Raw genomic sequence first — 23,172 nt, forward strand, 5'->3', positions numbered from 1 at the left:
CTGCATTTTTTGGTCTATTTTTGGGTTAGTTTTTTGGTCCATTACTGGGCCAATTTGTTTTGTTCATTTCTTGGTCCATTTTTAATCTGTTTTGGGGTCAGTTTTTTGGTACAGTTTTAGTTAATTTATGGTGCACCTATTAGTCCATTTTTGTAACCATTTTTTAGTTAATTTTTTGGTTTATCTTTGGTCCATTTGTTCGTCCATATTTTGTACCATTTTTGGTCAATTTTGTTGGCCTATTATTTGTTCATTTTTTGGTTCTGGTAAATTTTTTGATTCATTTTTTTTGTTCAATTTTTGCCCCATTTTCGCTGCAGTTTTAGTCCATTTATGGTGCATTTTTGGTTCATTTTTTGTTTTAATTTTGATGTTTTGCGGTCTATTTTTGGTTCATATCTCGTTTCATTTTTTGATTCATTTTTAGGCCACTTTATAATACATTTTGTTGTTCATTTTTGGATTCATTTTTTGCAGCATTTTTGATTCATTTTTTGGTACGGTTTTAGTCGATTTTTGCTGCATTTTTTATACAATTTTAAGTAAATTTTTCGGTCTATTTTTAGGTCCGTTTTTGGTACATTTTTGGCCCATATTTTGTTCCATTTTTGACCTAATTTTTGGTCAATTTTTTGTCATTTTTTTCTGGTAGATTTCTGATTCATTTATTGTTTGATTTTTATCCTTCTCGGCTTTGTTTGCTTCGTGTTTCCTTCTTTCGAAGCATTGCCCTCGATCTTCCTTCTTATCTGTCACGTTCGTTCTATTTATGGCTCTCTTTTTTTCGTTTGCTTTCCGTTTTGCCTTTTTTATCTCACATGTTTCGTCTTTTTCTTTCCAGTTTACCATTTTCTTTGGTCCATTTTTCCTGTTGTTTTCTTGCTATTCTGTCCCATTTTCCCATTTCGTGTCCCATTTTCTTTTATATTTCGTTTAACCTCTTTTTCCTCTCTGTCGATTTCTTCATTCGTTCGCTATTCTTTTCCCTTTTGATTTTTTATTCTTTTATTTTCTCCCATTTTCCCACCTTTTCTGTCACGTTTTTTTCCTTTTTGCTGCCCACTGTTTACTCTCTGTCCCGTTTTTCAGCCCTGATTTTCCCCTTTTTATTCCGTTTTTCGTATTTTTCTTCCTTTTTTCCACTTTTTCAGGCCCGTTTTGCCTCTGTTCATGTCTCATTGTCATGTTCTGTCCAGTCTTTTATCGTCTTTTTTGTTCCTGGCCTTCATTCTTTAAGTTTTACTTAAAATCACTAAAAACAAAAAAGGAAAGAAATAAATTTTAAACAATCGACGCTAAATAAAAGGGAAATGATTGACCGAAAGGTAAATAAGGGAAAAAACAAACGAGGCGAAATAGGAAGTGAGTTCACAGTGTCTAAAAATCTGAAAATTTGTATCTGTATTTTCATTGCGAAAATTTCTATAGACAGCCGGCAAGCAATTATTAAAATTTATCGAATTTAACGCCCCCATCCACACGCGACATTCAATTACCATCAACAATGTCGTAATTTGTTTTGACCCGAACCAGTACAACAAAACAATGCAATGGGGGTCGGGTGTCGGACTCGGATTTATTTACTCATTTTTTTTCGGCTCGACATTCCTTTATGCCAGAAACTTCAAACTCATCGCCTCCACCAATCAAATATTTTGACTAAATCACATTGTTATTGTTCGAACGAACGTGTGCGCATAAATCGTCAACAAGTAAACGAATTACTCTGTACGTACGGCGGAAAGGTCGTCGAGCAGCGGTTGAAAATTCAATTTACACCCATACGATACTCTCCACTCCACAGCCACACCCGACCCGACCAGTATTCGATTTTATTGCTTATTCAAATGTCGGGTGGTTGAGAAAAGGAAAAATATGTTGACATTAATGTATCGATAACGTGCCAAGTTCGCTGGTTGATTGGCTGGACGATTTCTGCTGCTATGGCTTTGGCTTTACGATACGAAGTACGAACTGATGATGGGAACACTTTAAATTATTTATTTTTTGCCGTACATACATGACTTAACAGCGGTTGTCGTCATCGCCGGAACGGAGTGTTGAAAAATTTTTATTTCTTCTCAACCCGAATTCGAAACGTAAATCAGACAGTCAATTTCTAGTGTGAATGAATGGCTCTACAGTTCTGTTGCTGTTGCTTGCACTTGTTGAGTTTCCTCTTCCTGATAGTATGTTTGTTTCTCGGTGAAGGATAACCGCTCGGTTTCCATCTGAAAATACACATTCAAAACCTTCCGGCTAGTACAAACAATCTTTGAAAATGATGGCTTGTAGCTACTCTCCAAATACTGCTGCTCCTCCCACCGCCACAACACAACATTGTTCAGTGAAGTGGATTATTTGTTCTAACCCAAAATCCATTGGCCCTCCACCCGCGCGCCGTCGTTGGTCCTCTCCATCGTCACTCTAAATCAATAAACGCTCTACAATGCACAGTTTATATATAGAGGTACACATGCAAAAAACCTTCCATGCCTCGGGCGCAGATGAACCATAGCTGGAGCAACCCTGAGTTGGTGGTTAGACTGGTCCAAAAAAATTTATAATCTTCCATCTGTGGGTAGTCCTCAATTTGTGACGAATTTCCAATTTCTTTCGAACGTCTTTGACTATCCTCAAACACTGGTTTAAATTCATTCGAAAAAGCTCTTGTACTGAACCACCCTACTATCCTTTCGACGGCACTCCTGTGGGGGGGAGGATGCGTTGTGCAAACCAGTGACCGAACGTCGGAGAAAAGGCAAATGTTTCAGAATCGATAAATTCGTTGGGAGTTGAACTCAACTTTCACCAGATTCCCGTCCTTCTCGACTTTACCGTCACGACACGGCTTTCATATAGTTACGCCGGCAGATGCTTCTTGTCGAGGACGGCCTCCTCCGCCGTCGCAGTTAACCCCTGCTCCGGTCCGGACTGCATCATCAGATTTTTATTTATGAACGAACCGAGCAAACAAACACCGTGTGTGTGCTAGCTGCTGGCTAGGCTGGCAAAAATTTGCCGACTTGGGTGTACTGTCTGCCGAAGCTCCAGGGCTTGGCTCACTTGTACGACTCGGCAGTCGGCAGGCGGCCTGGAAAAACGCCTGGGTAGGCACATCCACAGGTGTTTGCAATGCAATTTCGATATGCAACAAACGACTAAAAGGCGGACCCCGACGACGACGGTGATGCTGTACGCTTGCATCACACATCGTGGTGGTGCCGGCCGTCGATATGACATTTCATTATTAACTGGGTTGCATTCCGCCGTTCCCCAGTCAGTGATGACATTCGTCGGGACGGAACAATTGTGGCATACTATAAGGTAAACAAAAAAGGCTTTTTTATGATGGCATCATTTCCATGGACGCTACTGGACAATGTGAATCCAATGAATCACGGACGATGAGTGATTTGCTCTTCATTTCTGAGCTGCATTGTGCTACTGTTGTACTGGAGTAACAGGTGTATGTTTGCACATTGCACTTCACTCGGAAATTGGTGTCAAAGGTATTAATTTGATTGAATTTGACTCGCTGTCTTGTTTTAGTTTGGATTTACAACAGACAAAGATTAAATCATGTCATCTTTTTGTATGTTTTCGAAGGTCTTTAAAGTTTGGACAAAAAAGGAGAGGAGCACAAAATATACAAAAACTTAAAAAATTTTAATAAATCAAAATTGAAATTAAAATAAACTGCAAGTGTGTCTTATTTTCATCCGTGCCTGTGAAGCAAGGCAATCACACAAAAAATATTTTCGGAAATTTGACCCTGCAAACTCATCGATTTGCTCATCGATAACTCACCATTTTGAATCTATATATATAAGAGTCTTGTCTGTAGCCAAAACGAGGGGCGCGATATGTATTTTAGTGGTAATAATCGGCCACACTAAGCAAAGACTCAAACCAATCATACCAGATTGCATTCAAGACGAGCAAAAGTAACGTAGTTGCACTTCATAGAATTACATAGCGTTAGCGTTACATAGCGTACCTCCAATTTGCTCTCAATTAGACGCGAGGCGACGCGCGCAGGTTACAGCTAGTATCGAAATGACATTTAAACAACCATTTTGGCCATCCGACAGCCATTTCCGTTTCAAAACAGTGTGTTACGGGGATGATGTTAAGTGGCTAGTCGCTATATTTGATTTTCAACAAGCAACATTTTAAAATTGAAATCATACTCCTATTGTATTTGTTCCGTTACACTGCATAATTGCGGCTCTACAAAACAAAAAAATAGTGGAAAATTCAAATCTTTGAAATTAAATATTAGTGGCAATAAATCAAAAGGCTTATAATACTGGCTGTGATCTGATCTCAAAGGAAGCTCGTCATTTTAATGCTATCCAATCCTGGTCCGTCCCGTCCGAACGTGTTGTGCCGTGTATCGTCTGTGTTTGAGATGTAACAGAGAAAGTAATTTAAAAAAAATTAAAATCATTTAAAAAAAATGCATTTCTAGCATTTAGAAGCGTTTTGCTGTACACTGAAGTCGCTTTTTACGCGGTTTGTTTTTTACGCGAATTTCGGAATTTACGCGGATGTGCTCAAAACGTCTATTTTTTCGCGTAGTGTTGAAATCCACAAATTTTTTTTTACGCGAAATTTTGGTCTTTTTTTACACAATTTTGAATTTACGCGGTTTTTTTACGCGAATTTCGGAATTCACGCGGTTTTATCTACGCAGTTTTGATTTACGCGGGACGTATCCTTCGCGTAAAAAGCGACTTGAGTATAATTTTATTCTTAATTTGGAATCGTTGTTTAAAACGCCCTTTTCTAGTTTTTCGAAAATGGCTTTTCTGATCTTTAGATTCATTTTCAGCGATTTAAAGCTTAAGTTGGAATTATTTTTTTGAAAAAGCAAATTGGGTATCACTGTCAATAAGACCTTTTCTGGCGTTAAAAATCATTTTGCGGGGATTTTTATTTAAGGCCGTTAGAAATATTTTATAAAGTTTTTGTCCTTCCAGTGTTCGACCACTGAAGGGGGGGGGGGGGGCATTCCAAACATTTTTCAGAAATTTTAGAGTTCGTTTTAAGAGCCTTTTCAGATCATTGGTTCAATTCCTTCTAGCCTGTAGAAGTCTTTTTTGAAAAGCCCATCGAGAGCGATTTTATGCTTAATTTGGCACGATATTTCAAATACACTCAAGTTCCGTTGCTCAAGTTCCGTGTAAATTAAAACGACGTAAAAAACCGCGTTAAATCCAAACCTATGCGTAGAGCATGTCCGCGTAAATTCCAAAAATTTCGTAAAAAGCCACTTCAATGTACGCTGTTTCTGTTTTTAGAAGCATTTTTTTCAATTTTTAGCTTAATTTAAGATTGTTTGTTAAATTGGCTTTTCTAGCTTTCGAAAGTGTTTGTAGCCAATTTTGGCTTAATATAGAATCGTTTTTAAAAAGACCTTTTGTGGTCTTTGGGAGCGCTTTTTGGTTTCATTTAAGGCCGTTTTCAATCAGCCGCTTTGCTGACATTTAGAAGTGCTTTTAGGCTTCACTGGGAACCTTAAGTATTGGTTTAATACTTAATTTGGAATCATTTTAAAAGATATTTAGAAACATTGTATACCTAATTGACTTTTATTTTTGAAAAGGCACTTTCGATATTTCGGCTGGACGGTGTGCAGAAAGAGTCAGTAGGATCGTTGTACTAGCCCCGTAATTGTCCTCTACTTTAACCTTAGAGCGGTCGCGTTAAAAAAAGTTACATAAGCGGTCGCGTCGTGTACTGAGTACACGGCGAATAATACTGCCTATATCTCAGGACTGACATGAAATAGAAGGTTGCGGTTTTCGACAAAGTTGTTTATCAATTTAAGACGCATCTGGAAACGAACAATAAAGTTTGAAAACTGATCCGCTAGATGGCGCAAATGGCGACCAAAACAAATGATTCTAGAATCTCGATACTAGAATCTCTAATATCTCGGGACTGAGAAGAGATAGACGATTGCTGTCTTTGGCAAAGTTGTTTATCTGGACGAGATCAATCTGACTGCGGATAACAAAATTCGGAACTGATACGGTAGATGGCGCTTATAACGAGCATATTGAGTTTTTTTTTGAATATCTCAGAGTCGTGACGAGATAGACTGTTATTGTGTTCTACAAAGTTATTTGTTCGAACAAGACACATTTGGAAATTCATAACAAAGTTTGAAACTGTCTCAGTAGGTGGCGCGCGTGGTCAAATTATAATCTTATGATGATATCTCATGACCATGATACGATAGAAAGTGGCGGTTTTTGACAAAGTTGTGTGTCTAGACAAGATGAATTTGAAAATGATCGGTCAAATTCAGAACTGTCCCGCTAGATGTCGCAGTTGGTAAAATCATATTTCTTTTTGCGATATCTCAGCTTATGTCGAATAAACGGTGAAATGGCTTATCTGGTCTGGAAAAGAACACCAAAATGTTTGTAAATAGTATTCTTTTGACGATTTTCCCAAAGCAGAGTATGTGAATCATCGACAATGTTGACAAACTGAATAATGCACATATCACCTAGGAATACATGATACTTATTCAACTTACCCAAGTAGCACACTTACGATACTTTTATTTAAATCAATTTATTAATGACTCACATTAGTTGTATAACAATTAGTTGTACAGTTTTATAATGAGTATGTTATTAGGGAAGCTTGCTATGGTATGTTGAGGTAATGCTTTAAACATTAGAATGTTAGAATTATGTTGACACTTACCATAAAACAATACAAAACGAGCATTTGTTTGTTTTATTTCCTGCTATGATAATGAGAATGAAAAATGTACATTAGATTCCTAACAATTCTATAATATTCTTATTACGGTCACTTATATCATACAGGAAATAACACACACGTAATACAAGGAAAGAGTAAAGAATTCGAGCCCAATGAAAAAAGCAAGCTGTTTTGCAAATGAGTATCAAGAGAGTGCACTTCAGTCGTGTTGTCGCGTTAGCAAAACAAATAGCTTTGGTTTTATCATCACGCACACGTTAATAATTGCAAGCATCAACGTTGCCATTATGCATGTCTGCCAAGTTAACTACGGGATACGTTGCTGGCCCAACAAGCCACTCGTCGTATGTTCGAGTCTCGACTGGGCGGTGCCGCTTCAGAGTTAATAGGATCTTTGCACTAGCCCAGTGATTTTCCTGTACTCTAATAACCGGCAGCGATATCTATCGATAAAGAAGGGTCAAGTTCTGAAGGACATTTATATCCATGCATGGTTTTGCTTTGCTGATAAATCTAGATTTTACCAGATTTTTTATTGCATGCCAGACAAAGTTCTAAATCTTCCAGATATTTGGTAATGTCCCAGATTTTTGTTTCTCCGTTCTGCAAAGGAGTCATCGCTCCTAATTTCAGACAACATTTTGTACCGGCGTTGATCAAAACTGGCAAGACGTTTCCCGAAAAAGTCCTCCCCATCGGTCAAATTGATCGCCAGATTTTGACATTTATTCGTGTTTACCAGGTTTTCGAATAAACCTATTAGCGACCCTGGGAAGAATAGGGACTCAAACACTCTAAAATATTTTTTTAAGAATGTGATGGAAACGCAGCACGGGTTTCCAGGAATCTTGTTCTGGTGATATTTCTATATAGACGATGTAGACGACGAAATTGCTTCGTCAAAAGCATTTTGATCAGTCTGTGCTCTTCATCTTGTCTTTTGATAAAAGTTGAAGCAATACGTATCAATTGCTTCTTTCAGGAAACCATAAAAATAGCTGTTGATTGACTGGAATTGACAACGCAATCGATGATGAAAAGGACAACGATACGTTATCTAACGTGTTTTGACTACAGAAACCACTTTGTAGCGAACAGCAGTGTTCTATGCCATCATGGTTCCGCAATATTCCGAAAATAATTTGATTTTCTCATCATCTCCACCTACTACTACTTCATTCCGAATTTAATTTACCTTCATCGGAAGCATATTGACATGATAAACAACTTTGTCGAAAACATCAACCTTCTATCTCGTCATGGTTCGGAAATATCGCCAAATGAATTAAATTTCACCGTATACTCCATCTAGCGGACTAGTTCCAAACTTCAGAGTTCGTTACCAAATGTGTCTTGGCTTTACAAACAACTTTGTAGTAAATAGTAACCTTTTAGCTCATTACGGTTTTAAAATATTCTTAAATGAATTTAATTGCTGCATTATTAGCGCCATCTAGCGAATCAGTTCCGAATTTTGTTGTATATCACGGGATGTGTCTTAACTAGATAAGCAACTTTGTCGAAAGTCGCAACCTTCTATCTATTCACAAACTTGAGTTATTGCCCGCCGTGTACTCAGTACACGACGCGACCGCTTGCGTAACTTTTTTCATTTCAAAAAAGTTACGTTAGTGGTCGCGCTGGTGTACTGAGTACACGCGCGCGGACACACCATTTTTACAAGCATCTTTCGACCCCTTTTTTTATTTCTTTTTTCTATATTTTGGCATCATTAGAAAGAGGAAGAGTAGATCTTCGAATACAACCAAAACCTGGTGTGATTTGATTAAAATTTCGATGATTTTTTCGCGTTTTTCGAAAACGCGTGTACTCAGTACACTAGCGCGACCGCTCTAGGGTTAATAACCGGCTACAAATCCGGTCGATGAACAAGGGTTAAGTCTCAGAGACCTGTATAACCCAAGGCATTGCTTTTTTTGCTGAATCATTTTTTGAAAAGGCTTTAGACCCGTCTTTATGGAAAGATTATCTAGCAGCACCGCTCGGTCGAGATTCATTCTGTTCAATGAACCTATTGAATCAAATTCAAGAATAACAACCTTCCTGCCATACACGCATACTATAGCAAATAGGCTTATACGGCTTATGCAGAACACCACAAGCAATGTTTGGTGGTATTCACCCGTATCGCTGAAGCAGCAAATGAGAAAATTTTGCGAACGATGCATGCAGATATGGCAACCGCGGTCTATTTTCATATCGTGTAAAAGTTGTTCCCCATTTTCTTAATACCTCCTTCATTGATACTGAATTAGCACCAGGAACAGTGTGCTGGTAGGTTTGTTCAATGAGATCGCTGACCCGACGCTCGCGTCGTGTTGAACGTTTTACTCTACAGCTTCGAAGCTAAATAAAATGGAATCGAAATGGGATAGAAATATTTAATACTAGATGAGCCCGAATGTTACGATCCGGAAAATATAAATGTCTGTTAAGAATTCAGAAAACTGCGGCTACATTTCATTGGCCAGTGTTTGTGAAGATGTTTAATCTTTGTGTTAGTTCTTTGAGTTATTATATTGCATAATATAGCTCTAAGATGTTGTACATAAAAGAGTCAGCTGGAAACTGAAACAAATAGTTTTTCTTGGTCATATTGGATTTTATTTAACTGATTCTTTAGGCGGGCAATATGGCTCTTTTGTGTGAGTGGCTCTGAACCCAATAGAGTAGACGGTTCAGCCGCAAACCGTATGAATCGGAGTCGGTGTTAAGTCAGACAGAACCGAGTGGCAAATTTCTGACTTCGAGAAAAACGTATTCAAAGTTTGCTGCATTCGAAATCATCTTCTAACTCTGGCTGTTTGCAACATTTATGTAGTCTGATTAGAGTAAAATGTTGCTTAGAAAATTCTTGATCGTTTGCTATCATTAACTCATTTTTTAAAATTTTGCGACTTGGTCCGGTCTCATTTAACACCGACCATATGATATCGCGACAAGCAATCGAGTTGAGCAGGCGAGTCGAGCAGTCGAATCAAACAATCGAGCTGGTTCGAGCAGTTGAGACGAACAGTTAAGTCGAGCAGTTAAATAGGGCAGTCAAATCGAGCAGTTAAGTCGAGTAGTCTAGTCGAGCAGTCGAATCGAATGGTTTAGTCGAGCAGTCGGGTCAAGCGGTTAAGTCGAACAGTTGAGTCGAGCAGTTCATTCGAGTAGTCCAGTTGAGTAGCTGAGTCGAGTAGTCCATTCGAACAGTTGAGTCGAGTGGTCCAGTTGAGCAGCTGAGTCGAGCAGTCGAGTCGACTAGTCCAATCGAGCAGTTAAGTTGAGCTGACGAATCAAACAGAATTCAAGCATTTGAGTCGAGCAGTCGGGTTGAGTGGCTAAGTCGAGCAGTCTAGTCGAGCTGTTGAATCAAGCTGTCAGTTGAGTCGAGCAATTAAATCGATTAGTCTAGTCGAGCAGTTGAATCGAGCAATCGGGTTGAGCAGTTGAGCCGAGCAGCCGATTCGAATAGTCCAATCGAGTAGTTGAGTCAAGCAGTTCATTCGAGCAATCCAGTCGAGCAGTTGAGTCGATTAGTCTAGTCGAGCAGTTCATTCGAGCAGTCGAGTCGAGTAGTTAAGTCGAACAGTTGAGTCGAGCAGTTCAGTAGAGCAGTTCAGTAGAGCAGTTCAGTAAAGCAGTTGAGTCGAGTAGTCTAGTCGAGTAGTTAAGTTGAGCTGTCGAATTAAACAGAAGTCAAGCAGTTGAGTCGAGCAGTAAAAACAAGCTGTTCAGTCAAGCAGTGTCGTGGCTAAGTCGAGCAGTCTAACCGGCCTGTTGAATCAAGCTGTCAGTTGAGTTGAGCATACAAGTCGAGTAATCTAGTCGGGCAGTTGAATCGAGCAATAGCGTTGAGCAGTTGAGTCAAGCAGCCGATTCGAATAGTCCAATCGAGTAGTTGAGTCAAGCAGTTCATTCGAGCAGTCGAGTCGAGCGTCGAATCGAACAGTCCAGTCGAGCAGTTCAATCGTACAGTTAAGTCGAGCAGTCAGGTCGAGTAGTAAGTCAAGCAAATGTGTCAAGCAGTCGAATCGAGCAGTTAAGTCGAGTAGTCCACTCGAGCTGTGCAGTCAAGCAGTCAAGTCGATCTGTCCAATCAAGCACTTGAGTTGAGCAGTCGAATTGAATAGTTCAGTTAAGCAGTACAGTCGAGCAATCAAATCGAGCAGTCTAATCGACCAGTCCAGTCGAGCAGTCTAGTGCAACAGTTGAGCAATCGTGCAGTCCAGCAGTCGACCAGAGAGAGGTGACTGAGAATACAACCCATTGCTACGAAAGCATGACGTCCTGTCAGGGACCGGTTTTTAGTTACCGATAAGCCTCTTATGACGTCCTGTCAGAGACCTTCGGTGTTCGGTACAGACATAAGCCTCTTATATAAATAGATTAGGTTATTCAATGAAATCTCTGTACCAGCTAATCAGGCATGCCATAGCGTGTTTGCAACAATGAAATAACGAGCATTCTAATAAGAAAGTATACTGTCTAAATAAAATTCGTATTGCGTGTGGGTCGATGCTTGCAAAAATGAGAGAAGAAGGAAAAACCTTGAAAAAATCAATAAAGAAAATAAGGATAAATTAAATAGAAATGGACTACAAACGGGATAGAAAAGGGGAGAACGAAAAGGAAAGGTGAAAGATAAAAGGAAAAAGTAAAAAAAATTAAACGAAACACGAAAGGGATAAAACAGAACGTGACAGAAAAGGAGGCAAAACAGGACATAACAAACAACAGGTAGAACATATGAAAACGAAAACTGAAATAGAACTTGAGTTAGAAAGTGTAAGAAAGACGAATACCGGGACCGAAAAATAAACGAAAAAAAAACAGTCGAAATGGGACAGAAAATTACGAAAAAAAATGCCTGGTTTTGGCTTGAAAATGAGGAAAAAAGACGTAAAACGGAACTGAGGGAAACATAGATTCAGGAAAAGGGTTAAAAACGGGATTGGGAAAAAGAGAAAGAAAAGTAAAGAGGAAACAGCGGCGGAAAAAAAGAAAAAAAATGAGAGAGAAAAAGAGAAAACGATAGAAATCAAAAGTGGTCAGAAGAAAAACTAAAAACGGAGGTGAAAGGGAGAAAGCTAGCCAAAAACTAAACGTAACTTAACTAAAAAAGACGGAAAACGGGGTACTAAAAAAGAGAAAACGGTCGGAAGCAGACGGAGATGGAAAATCGAGAAGGAAAGGATAAAAAGGGTTCGAAAAAGACAAAAACAGAAAGAAAAAAATGAAGAAAAAGAAAAGATGAATAACGAAAAACGGGCGATGAAAAAATAAAACCCGCGTTAGAAGGTGAAAAAGGGTTTGGCCAAAAGTTTGAATAAACGTGACAGGTAAAGACGGAAAACGGGACACAAAAAAGAGATAAACCGAACAAAAACAGAAAAAGAATGAATGGAGAGAGAAAAACGTTGATAAAACGGCCAATAAAAACCGAACGTGACTGAAAAAGAACATGAAAAAGAAAATGAAAAATGCGATGAAACTTGAGTTAAAAGCGAAAGAAAGACGAAACCCGGAATTGAAGAAAAGAAACAAAAATGCCTGGTCTTGGCAGGAGGAGAAAAAACGAGAAATGTAACAGAGAAAAATATGGACTCGGGAAAAGGGCGAAAAACGGGACAGGAAAAGACGAGAAATGGAACACAGAAAGAGGGGAAACAGCGGACAGAAATAAAAAAAAACGAGAGACGAGAGAGAAAACGAGGGAAACAATAGAAACTAAAAGAAAAAAGAAGGATTGAGAGAGAGATAAATGAGTAAACGGGAAAAAGAGGTTAATAAAAGGATAAGAAATAGGACAGAAAATGAAGAACAGGAAAAATGAGAGATAAAAAAGGAAAACCAAAGATAGAAGGGAAAAAAGTGGGCCAAAAACAGAATAGACGTGACAGAAAAGACCAGTAAACGGGGTACTAAAGAGAGAAAAAAAGAACGGAACAGACGAAAATGAAGAACGAGAAGGTAATATAAACGTCAACCGTCAACATTTTTCTCTCTCCATTCATTCTTATTTTGTTTTTGTTTGGTTTTTCTTTTTTTCTTGTCCCGTTTTCCGTCTTTACTGTCACGGAAAACGCGAGAAAAGGAGGAATAGTTGAAGGAAAGTGAGCAAAAGGCTCAGGAAAACGGGACTAAAAAAGAGAAAAAATGAAACAGAAAAGAGGTAAAACGTGTGTGAGACTCATACGAAAAATGACAATATTAATTTCAACTAAAACTTCGTGCCTAATTTCTTATCTATGCCCGATTTGAAGTGAAACTTCAAGTTCGATGTACACTGAAGTCCCTTTTTACGCGACTATTTTTACGCGAATTTCGGAATTTACGCGTTTTTTTTACGCAAATTTCGGAATTTACGCGGTTTTTTACGCGATTTTCGGAATTTACGCGAATTCTGGAATTAACGCGATTTTCGGAATTTACGAGTATATGCTCAAAACGTCTATTTTTTCGTGTAGTGCTGAAATTCACAGTTTTTTTTGCGCGAAATTTTGTGGTTTTTTTTACACGAATTTCGGAATTTACGCGGTTTTTACGCGAATTTCGGAATTTACGCGGGTTTTTACGCGATTTTCGGATTTTACGCGGATTTTTGAATTTACGCGGTTTTTTAACGCGATTTTCGTAATTTACGCGGATGTGCTCAAAACGTCTATTTTTTCGTGTAGTGTTGAAATTCACAAAGCTTTTTTTTAAGGCGAAATTTTGGTTTTTTTACGCGAATTTTGGAATTTTCGCGTTTTTTTACGCGGTTTTGATTTACGCGGGAAGTATCCTTCGCGTAAAAAGCAACTTGAGTGTAGTCCAAGTTCAAGTCTAATTTCAAATGATAATTCCAATCTCAAGTGCAATTTAAATCAAATTTATGTTAATATTTTTTTTGAAACGATGGTTCTACAATTGATGAACGGACGGTCGGGGGAAGAAATGAAAATTTTTTGGTGAAGGAGGGGAAGAGCGGAAAGGGAGGGGGGGGGTATTGGTAGCTATGCTTGCAAGCATATCAAATTGCAGCGGTTTCAAAAAAAATATTAATATATATGTATGACCGCATTCCAAGGTCCAGACTAAAAAAAAACTTGAGATTAGTCTATCAAATTTATGTTTTATTCATCTCTGATAATTGATAGATGAATGTCTGTCGGGCTCACCCTAGCTATCACAAATATCTCCGAAAAATGTCGGATTGATTGAGTCGGCTGGGGGCGTAGGGCTTGGTAAGGTGCTGTAGGCGGGATACCAGATCCGGTTAGGCTGCCGAAGGAGCATTCTACAATAATTAAGGGCAATGATAGAGGTGCTAAGATAGTGGATGCGAAAATTAAGTCAATTGTTATACTATATTACATTTAATTCACAATAATAATATTTCTAGCGGTCGATTTTTGGGATTTGGTGACGGATTGCTGTTACAAATACTACGCACTAGCTGTTTGGTCTCGAGGGTTGGGAGGCGGGTGCGATCCTATGGTTTAAAGCTTCTGTCGACTACCGCGAACATCCAGGTCGTGATAGGAAGATGAGGATTGTTCCATTGGTCGAGCCCTGCTAAGCTAATAACAACTGATGGTCCGAGTTTTGTCTTCCTATTGATTCATTTGTGGTTGTTTGTTTTGGAAAATTAATGGCGGGTGCACGGTTGAGAATAACCAGTGTTAGTCGGGGCTGACGAGATCTCTACTTCTTTATACTACATTTTACGGCTCAAGTACTACAAAATGTCCAGTGCAGAGAGATCTCAGTCCAGTGCGAGACATTTCAGCTCTACCTGTATTTAAGTGGGAGACATTGCCTGTCTCCTCATGTAGAACCGGTGTTCAGGCAAACGATATATACTCTGATGATGATAACACAAAATAGTTCGGCATAGAGTTTCGTACGCTATCAAGCTAGCTGGTCACCCGAAAAATTGTAGAAAAAAAGAAAACTATCCGCGTTGAAGCTCCTAGCAGAGAAATGGTTGTGGATGTGAGAGAGAATGTGGATATCCCATTGATGCTCCTTGGGTTTGTTTATAGATATTGAACCAAAATAAAATAAAAACAGTCATGTTTCTTCATTGGCGGTAATTCTAAGTTTTTAGCGACGAGAGAACAATTTGGAATCATTCTTTTTAGTAAGATTATTAAAAAATTATTAGAAAAAATTCATAACTTTCTATAAGTATGTCCTAAGACTGGTCCTAAGAGTTTCTCTCAGACGAGCTATGAATATCACAAAAACTAATTATCCTTAAAGTGGATACTTATTAATCACAACGGATAACAAAATACTACTAGCAACCACTTAGAGAGCATCGAAAAGTTACCATCAACTTTTTGCTATTATTATCATGTGCAATCCAATCATGTTTCTAATTTTCACTCTCCTTTTTTTTCTATTTTCCCTCAGACGCCCTGGACAACTTCACCGAGCTGAAGGAGGAACGGTTCGAAATTCACATTGAACGCACATCGGCCGGCCTGGGGCTCAGCATTGCCGGTGGCCGGGGTTCGACCCCGTTCAAGGGGGACGACGAAGGCATTTTCATATCCCGCGTGACGGAGGGTGGTCCGGCCGATCTGGCCGGTCTGCGGGTAGGCGATAAGGTAAGAAGAGGTTTTCCTGGCTGGCGTCTCAGTCTCAGTTAGCCTTAGTTAGTCTGAGACGCTTTTCTTTTTCTTTTTTCTGATTTGCAGGTACTTAAAGTGAACGGTATCTCGGTGGAAGATGCCGACCATTACGATGCGGTGGAAGTGCTAAAAGCATGCGGCTCCGTGCTGGTGCTGTTCATTGCGCGGGAGATAACACGTTTAATTGGACATCCGGTGTTCGATGAGAGCGGCTCGGTTGCACAGATCGTCGAGCAGCAGCAGCCTCATCAGCAGCAGCAGCAGAAAGTGATTCCACCGCCGATTGCCGTTGCAGTCGAGCAGCAACCGCTGATGATGGAAGGAATTGCCGGTGGAGGAGGAGGAGGAGGAGGTGGAGGCCTGGGCGGAGGTGGAGAAGTACCACATCCGTCGTTCAACGTCGTTGGGCTGCCGAATGGAAACGCAGGAACTCCTCCGATGCCGATGACGATGGGTTTGCTCAATGGAAATGAAATTACCCATAAAGTTATCCTGCACACAACACTCATCCGCGATCAGATCGGGCAGGGGCTCGGTTTCAGCATAGCCGGCGGTAAGGGGCATGCACCGTTCAAGGACGGTTCCGAGGGAATTTATATTTCCCGAATAACCGAGGGTGGGGTGGCTCACAAGGATGGGAAAATTTTGGTGGGCGATCGCGTGCTGGCGGTAAGTTTGAAACAATTTATTGTGCATAGAAAATTCTACATTGTTTTCATGAAATAGATCAACGGAATTGACATCACAAATGCCCATCACGATGCCGCTGTTCAGCTGTTGACCGATCATCAGCGCTTCGTTCGATTGGTGGTTCAGCGAGAAGTCAAAGGTCCACTGGAACCGCCAACCAGCCCGCGAAGTCCGATGCTGAAAGGTCTCAACCCAACCGGATATATGGCCAATCGACCCGGTGAGTTTTTTGGGGTTTCATATCAGTCTATATTCTTAACTAATGGATTTTCTGCGACAGCTTATTCGGGTTATCGTCGTTCCATTGAGGATGCCGCTGAACTGAATTCGTCAGCGACGGAGTATCCGCCCCAGCCGGAAGTAAAACACACAACTATTCGCAAGGTAAATCAAAACCTACCCCAAAACCCGCCATGCACTAGCACCCTCATTTGTCCACCTTTGTTCTGTGTTCAACAAAAATCATTTTCATCATCCCCACTACAGCAACAACCACTACTGTATTCTTCACCTCAACAACACCAGCAAAACTCATTCGCACAATCATCATCACATTTGTTACACCAGCAGCCGCAACAGCAGCAGCCAATGGCCGCCGGTGAGCCTCAGCAAGTGCCCCAGCAACAACAACAACAGCCACCATTACCTGCCCCACGAACAGTATTATCCCCACAAACGTCTGTAAATAACAATGGCCACCCGGTGGTGGTGACTGCCAATGGTAGTAGTTCTAACAACAACAGCAAAATCAGCAGCAACACAAACGGTAGTAGTAGCACACACAGCAGCAACAGCAACAGCAGCAGCAGCAATATTAGCAATCATCATCATCATCCGCAATCACTGTCGTCGTCGTCGACGACGACGACGACTTCATCCTCGGCCGCTGACACCGTAATCAACGGTACAACAAGCAATAGTAACAATAGCTTGGTTGTTGTCAAGTCGCCGGTAAACAACAACAGCAGCAGCGACGGTAGTAGCAGCTCCGCCGCCGCAAACAATCACACCGACGACACGCAGGTGAGTCACGTACAGGTACAGGTACATATACAGGAAAGAAGGTCCAGCAGCCCCCTTTGCGCTAGCCTCGTCGTCGCTTGGCTTAAGTTTTTAACCGGAATGCTGCATCGTGAATTTACTGTTTTTTTTGGCTGCCGGATGAGGCGAATTTTGCGTGTAATTTCGCACACATCCATACACACAAACACATTCTTGCACGATGCACGAAAACCGTTAATTTTTGACTCCTAACTCTATTGATGAATGTTTTGATTAATCTCTGAAGGATGTGCCAATCTCTGGACGTTTTCTTCTGATAGTTATGATAGTTGATTACGATTTTTGAATACATAAATAGATTGAAAATTAACCGCTTTGGAGATCGTGGTAGAAAAAGAAGTTAGTGGAAATGGGTTTCCCATTGGTGCTACTTTGGTTTGTTTATAGATGAAACCGTTTATCTCCATGGCAGAAGTGTTCCTTGAGCGATGAATAGAATGAATATCGTAAAAATTTAATTCTTGAATTATTACAGTAAGAAAACAGTGCTGCAGCCATTGGTTCTGATTTATTTTTTATTTTTAAATTGCCATATTAGGTAGACGGTGACGCCAGACGCCAGAGTGTGACGAAAATATTTAAATCATTCCAACTTATTTTTTGTTGGATAGATTATCAAGATAGAACTGAATTGTGGTAGAACATTATTTTACTGATACAGTGTTTCGAAGACATTTGGGTACAAACTCCGTTTATACTGTCCAAAATCGTTGATCTTTATGTTTGTCATGTAGTTATGGTAGATAGGAATCGGAACCTATCACCAGCACGATAACACTAATCGTTAGACCTTCCCATCTAAAATTCAACTACAACATATTACCAGAACGTGAGGGGCTCACGACTAAATTATGAATTTATTTCGTTATTGTTCCCAATGAAAGATGGTTGAATATTAAACCACTTTAATCTACCGAAATGATTAAAAAAAAACACTAAAGACCGCATGTTGGATTCTATTTTATAAACCCAAAACTGTTTTCTCTGTGCCCCATATCTGATGCTTCCTATTCGCCTATTTCATTCAGCCCCTACATGTTAGTAACCTACGCTGCCTTTATGCTGTCAACTACAGGCACCCCCTCAATAAGGCGGATGGGTGACGCTGTACGCCCATCGCAATCTCTCAGCTCCCCGTTAACCAATAAAATAGATTTTTAGCAGTTGACTTGGCTTATATCAGATACTAACAATGTACCACATATCAACTTTATTGATTAATATGCAACTGAGCAATCACCGTTGACGTACAGCACCACCTACCGCCTTATTCGGGGGACCGCTGTACAATGCTTTCACTTACGATGTGGCATTTAACTGTTATAAAGCCAATGTTGTTGCACTAAGCCTACATTGAATGCAACTGTTTCATGGCGATATTGCGACATATCCGCCACTTGTTCATTGAAATGCACTGCAATGTGCGTTGGGTTTGACTAAATTGCAACGCAAATAATAAACACATTCGTGTAATTTTTGTCACTAAATCACTAGGTTGGCAAACAAGAGAACATTATTTTAAGAATTTTATAAGAATTAGAACATAGGTTTTCCGACTTATCTTTACAGTTTTCTATCGCCGTCGTAAAAAAATTTGTGAAAAACTTTTGCTGGATTTTTGAAAAATTTCGTAAGCTATAAACTTCTTCAAAACGCAATGTTTGGGAAAACCAGGAAATTTCGATTAAAGTAAAGTCTGCAAAAATTGGAAATATTTTTATTTATAAGTCCATTCACTATGGCCGTGTACAAAATTTTACAAAATCATACGGCTAAAAATGCCCAAATCGGGAGTACTTCTTGACGCTACAATGGAGAAAAAAAATCACGGTTACTTACCGTTTATTACCAGAATGGGAGAGGACTTGAAGGCAAAATTTTTAAGCAAGATTTTCCACCGTCTGGAATACCGAGGGTGCCCATTAATGAATCGAATTGAGTCGAATCGAATGACATTGGAATTTTAGGACGGACCTTTTGCGGACCTTATGACTTGATTCGCAGTATATCGAAGTAAATGCGAATGGTAAACGCAGCGAAATTTGGCTTTTTACGGATCTCGCTTCACAGAATAGAACCCAAAACCTCATCAAAGATATCTACGAAACAAAGTTTTATGGAAAAATTTCAATTCTTAATGGAATTTACGAATAATCGAGAAAAAAATTTCAGCTCCGTCAGGTTTGAAATTTGCTATTCATGAAAAGCGGAGTAAAACAACTTGCTCGAGAAAGTATGAAGTTTGAATGTAGTGAATGAAAAGGAGGAAGTGGCTGATGCGAAGAATGATTAATAGAATGAACTGGAAAATTTCGATACAAACCAAAAATATATCGGGTTGTGCCCGATGACAGGTGGGGCTCGCTTTTACGCTCTTTCAGTTAGTACCCGAATGTTTTACTCATCAAACTACTGTAGCCCGTTATATAAGGTAGCCTAATACCTGAGTAATTCTCGCTGAAACGGGGCCACTACTGACACGAGGTCTTCAAATATTGGAACTTTTGCGCTTGGTTGGTTGAAAATGGCTAAAAAATAAGAATTACACTCTTGATACCTCGAAATAGTGGACCCCTCGTTCGCCAAGGGACCTAACAGTTTAAAAAAAAGTTGAATTTTGAGCAAACTTTGAGATCTATGTCATGTGATATTTCATAACTTTGCCATGAAACAACTAACAAATGACCCGGTTCTGTAAAGAAGAAGAACAGGACTTTCAAAGGGAATTAAATTTTTGGCGGCCATCTTGGATTCGGTCGCCGTATTAGATTTTATCAAAAAATTGCCGTTTTTGTCATGAACTGGAAAACCTGAAATTGTCAGGAAATTTGACTTGACCTGGAAAAACTTGGAAATCAGGGAATTTAGGACAAAATCGGGATATTTTTCAAACAACTGCAATGATCGATTCATTCAGTAGTCAAGCACACTTCAAAATCGATAAATAAGTATAATTAGCTCCGTGATTTGCAAAGGGATCTAGCTGGGACCCGGAGGAGTTAATCTCGACCAATCCATGCAAAGTAAAATAAGCCGCGTTAGTTGGAAAGTAGATCGGCTAACGGAGATATAAAGTAACAAAAAGATTTCGAAGAAGGTGCGGCTCAGTTTGCTAAGTATGCGCGCAGCGAAATTGAAATTGAACATAAGGCTAACCAATTTTGTTTATCAATTTTTCATGCTCCGCTTGCGCTTGAGCTTGCGCAAAAAAAACGAATAAGGAACTTACGCGCGGAGTGTAATTTGCCGGTCGGCAGAATAGGAGAGAGCAATTGGAGACCTCGCCTCGGGAAATAGAGTAAGTGGGGTAAATTGCCCGTTTCGGTAGGTTCGGTTGAGACTGTATGGAGCAAATATACGAGAGTTGTTTGATTAAACTTTTTGCACCTAGCATTCTAGATGCAAAACTTTTCAATTAAGGTTTAGCTAACATCGATGACTGAAAAATGTGAATGGAGCTTGAAGAGAAACTGATCACTTTAACGCCAAATTTGGGGGTCATTTCAGAATGTCCAAAAACATTTTAAAGTCTTATATTGAAAACAAGAAACGCACCTTCAATGCTCATTGAAGACAACGAATTTCGTAACAATAAGAATGCGGAGGAACAGCAACTACTGCTCTACAGAGGATATGTGATATAAAAACACAGATGAAAATGAGTAGATTGGACGATTGGACGGTAATTGGGTAGTTTTTCTCACTTTTTCGTTGTATGAAAAATAATTCAATTATGAATGAACGAAACATGTTTTCAGTTGAAATTATATCGCCATATGAAATCTGGAATTTTTTTAAACACACCTGAAAATATCAGGGAATTTTGTTTTTCGCATCCAGTTGCCACCCTGCAAAGCCATTGTTTCAGCCTTATTTCTAACTGGTGCCCATTGGGCGGACTTTCCCTGAATATGGCCTGTCATCCTTTTTAACAACTGTGTTTCACTTGTTACGTACATGAGTAAGTTCCATTTTGGCTTGAAATCCACGTCACTTGCAGTTTCACCCTTCACAATCGGCCACTAATTGCTTCTCCTTTGAAACTACAGTGACGCCATTGTCGTTGTACCGCTGTTTAAATATGAATAGCTTGCCAAATCGGGCGAGAAAAGGTAGCTGCTCTAGAAAATACAGCAACCTCTTCCGAAGGTACCCATTTTGATACATTTCCTAGTTTATGGTTCCGTAACCGACCGACACTATCCAGTCTGCAGCACAAAGAAGTCGATCGAACACGATCACGATCGAACAAAATGTTCAAAAATTTGTCCTTAAAACGGCCCTGCAGTGCAATACACACGTTTCGTTATACATAACGATGCAATCGTATTTCGACAGCGACATCTGACAGTTGGCAAAGAAAGAAACCGTGTTACATAAAGGTAACGTTCCGAAAAGTTTGGAACGTTCTACAATTACTGGCACTACTGGCAGGCAGGATTTGGCATTCGTTAAAGAAGGCTTACGTTATCGTCTCGTTTTGTCTTCCTCTCGTCGAACCCCACCAGTGGTGGTGATCCGGCTTTGATATCATTGCTGGGAAGACTTCCGATAAGACAAGTTACACATTTGATCCCACTACATTGTGCACCTAGAAAGTCCCACCCAGTCAACCAGTCTAAAACTAAGCAATAATTGGAAAACCACAAATTAGGCCGTCTTGAACCACTAACGCAGATTTGGTGCAGTGTGAACTGTGCTCCGACGATTGTTCTAGATGTATCCAATTGCAGCGTATACTTCAATCTAATAATGTTCAAATTTGATATCTTTTACGAAATCTATAGAAAGGCAGATAAATCAAGCTGTTCAGTCGAGCAGCCCGGTCGAGCAGTTGAGTCGAGCAGTCGAGTCGAGCAGTTCAGTCGAGTATTCCAGTCGAGCAGTTGAATCGAGCAGTTAAGTCGAGCTGTCGAATCAAACAGTTGAGTCGAGCAGTCGGGTTGAGTGGGTTGAGTCGAGCAGTCCAGTAGAGCTGTTGAATCAATCTGTCAGTTGAGTCGAGCAATCAAATCGAGTAGTCTAGTCGAGCAGTTGAATCGAGCAATCGGGTTGAGCAGTTGAGTCGAGCAGCCGATTCGAATAGTCCAATCGAGTAGTTGAGTCAAGGAGTTCATTCGAGCAATCGAGTCGAGTAGTTGAGTCGATTAGTGCAGTCGAGCATCGAATCAAACAGTTGAGTCGAGCAGTCTAGTCGAGCAGCTGAATCATGCTGTCCAGTCGAGCAGTCGAATCGAACAGTCCAGTCGAGCAGTTCAATCGTGCAGTTAATCCGAGCAGTCTAGTCGAACAGTTTAATCGAGCAGTTGAGTCGAGTAGTCTAGTCGACCAGTCCAGTAGTCCAGTAAAGCAGTTGATTCGATTCTAGTCTAGTGGAGCAGTTGGGTCAAGCGGTTCAGTCGAGCAGTCTAGTCGAGCAGATGAATCAAGCAGCCGAATCGAACAGTCCAGTCAAGCAGTTCAATAGTGCAGTTAAGTCGAACAGATTAATCGAGCAGTTCAGTCGAGTAGTCCAGTCGAACAGTTGAGTAGAGTAATCCAGTCAAGCAGTTGAATCGAGCTGTCGAATCAAACAGTTAAGTCAAGCAGTTGAGTCGAGAAGTCTAGTCGAGCAGATGAATCAAGCTGTTCAGCCAAGCAGTCCAGTCGAGCAGTTCAGTCGAACAGTTTAATCGAGCAGTTCAGTCGAGTAGTCCAGTCGAACAGTTTAATCGAGCAGTTGAGTCGAGTAGTCGAGTCGAGCAGTTGAGTCAAGGTGCCCAGTCGGGCAGCGGATTCAAACAGTTGAATCGAGCGGTTGAGTTGAGCGTCGAATCGAACAGTTGAATCAAGAATCGAGCAGATGAATCAAACTGTGCAGTCAAGCAGTCCAGTCGAGCAGTCGAATCGAACAGTCCATTCGAGCAGTTCAGTCTGCAGTTAAGTCGCGCAGTCCAGTCGAACAGTTTAATCGAGCAGTCAGTCGAGTAGTAAGTCCAGCAATGTCAAGCAGTCGAATCGAGTAGTTAATCCGAGTAGTTCACTCGAGCAGTTAAATCGAGCA

At 40.2% G+C, this 23,172-nt stretch overlaps 1 protein-coding gene across 16 annotated transcripts in view; it reads left to right on the forward strand.

Moving 5' to 3' along the window:
• Window positions 1-23,172, forward strand: part of LOC128733175 (protein lap4-like) — a 218,248-nt gene that overhangs the window by 116,526 nt on the left and 78,550 nt on the right. For 13 of the 16 annotated variants that reach the window (XM_053826831.1, XM_053826830.1, XM_053826839.1 and 10 more), the window contains 5 exons: window positions 15,157-15,353; window positions 15,444-16,046; window positions 16,104-16,287; window positions 16,348-16,451; window positions 16,635-17,090. In XM_053826831.1, coding sequence (XP_053682806.1) covers window positions 15,157-15,353; window positions 15,444-16,046; window positions 16,104-16,287; window positions 16,348-16,451; window positions 16,635-17,090 — 1,544 coding nt within the window. The remainder of the gene's footprint in view (window positions 1-15,156; window positions 15,354-15,443; window positions 16,047-16,103; window positions 16,288-16,347; window positions 16,452-16,634; window positions 17,091-23,172) is intronic. The other 3 variants (XM_053826842.1, XM_053826843.1, XM_053826840.1) reach the window with 2 other exon arrangements.

This window comes from Sabethes cyaneus, chromosome 1 (genome assembly GCF_943734655.1).
Source record: "Sabethes cyaneus chromosome 1, idSabCyanKW18_F2, whole genome shotgun sequence".
In the NCBI taxonomy this organism is placed as follows: domain Eukaryota; kingdom Metazoa; phylum Arthropoda; class Insecta; order Diptera; family Culicidae; genus Sabethes; species Sabethes cyaneus.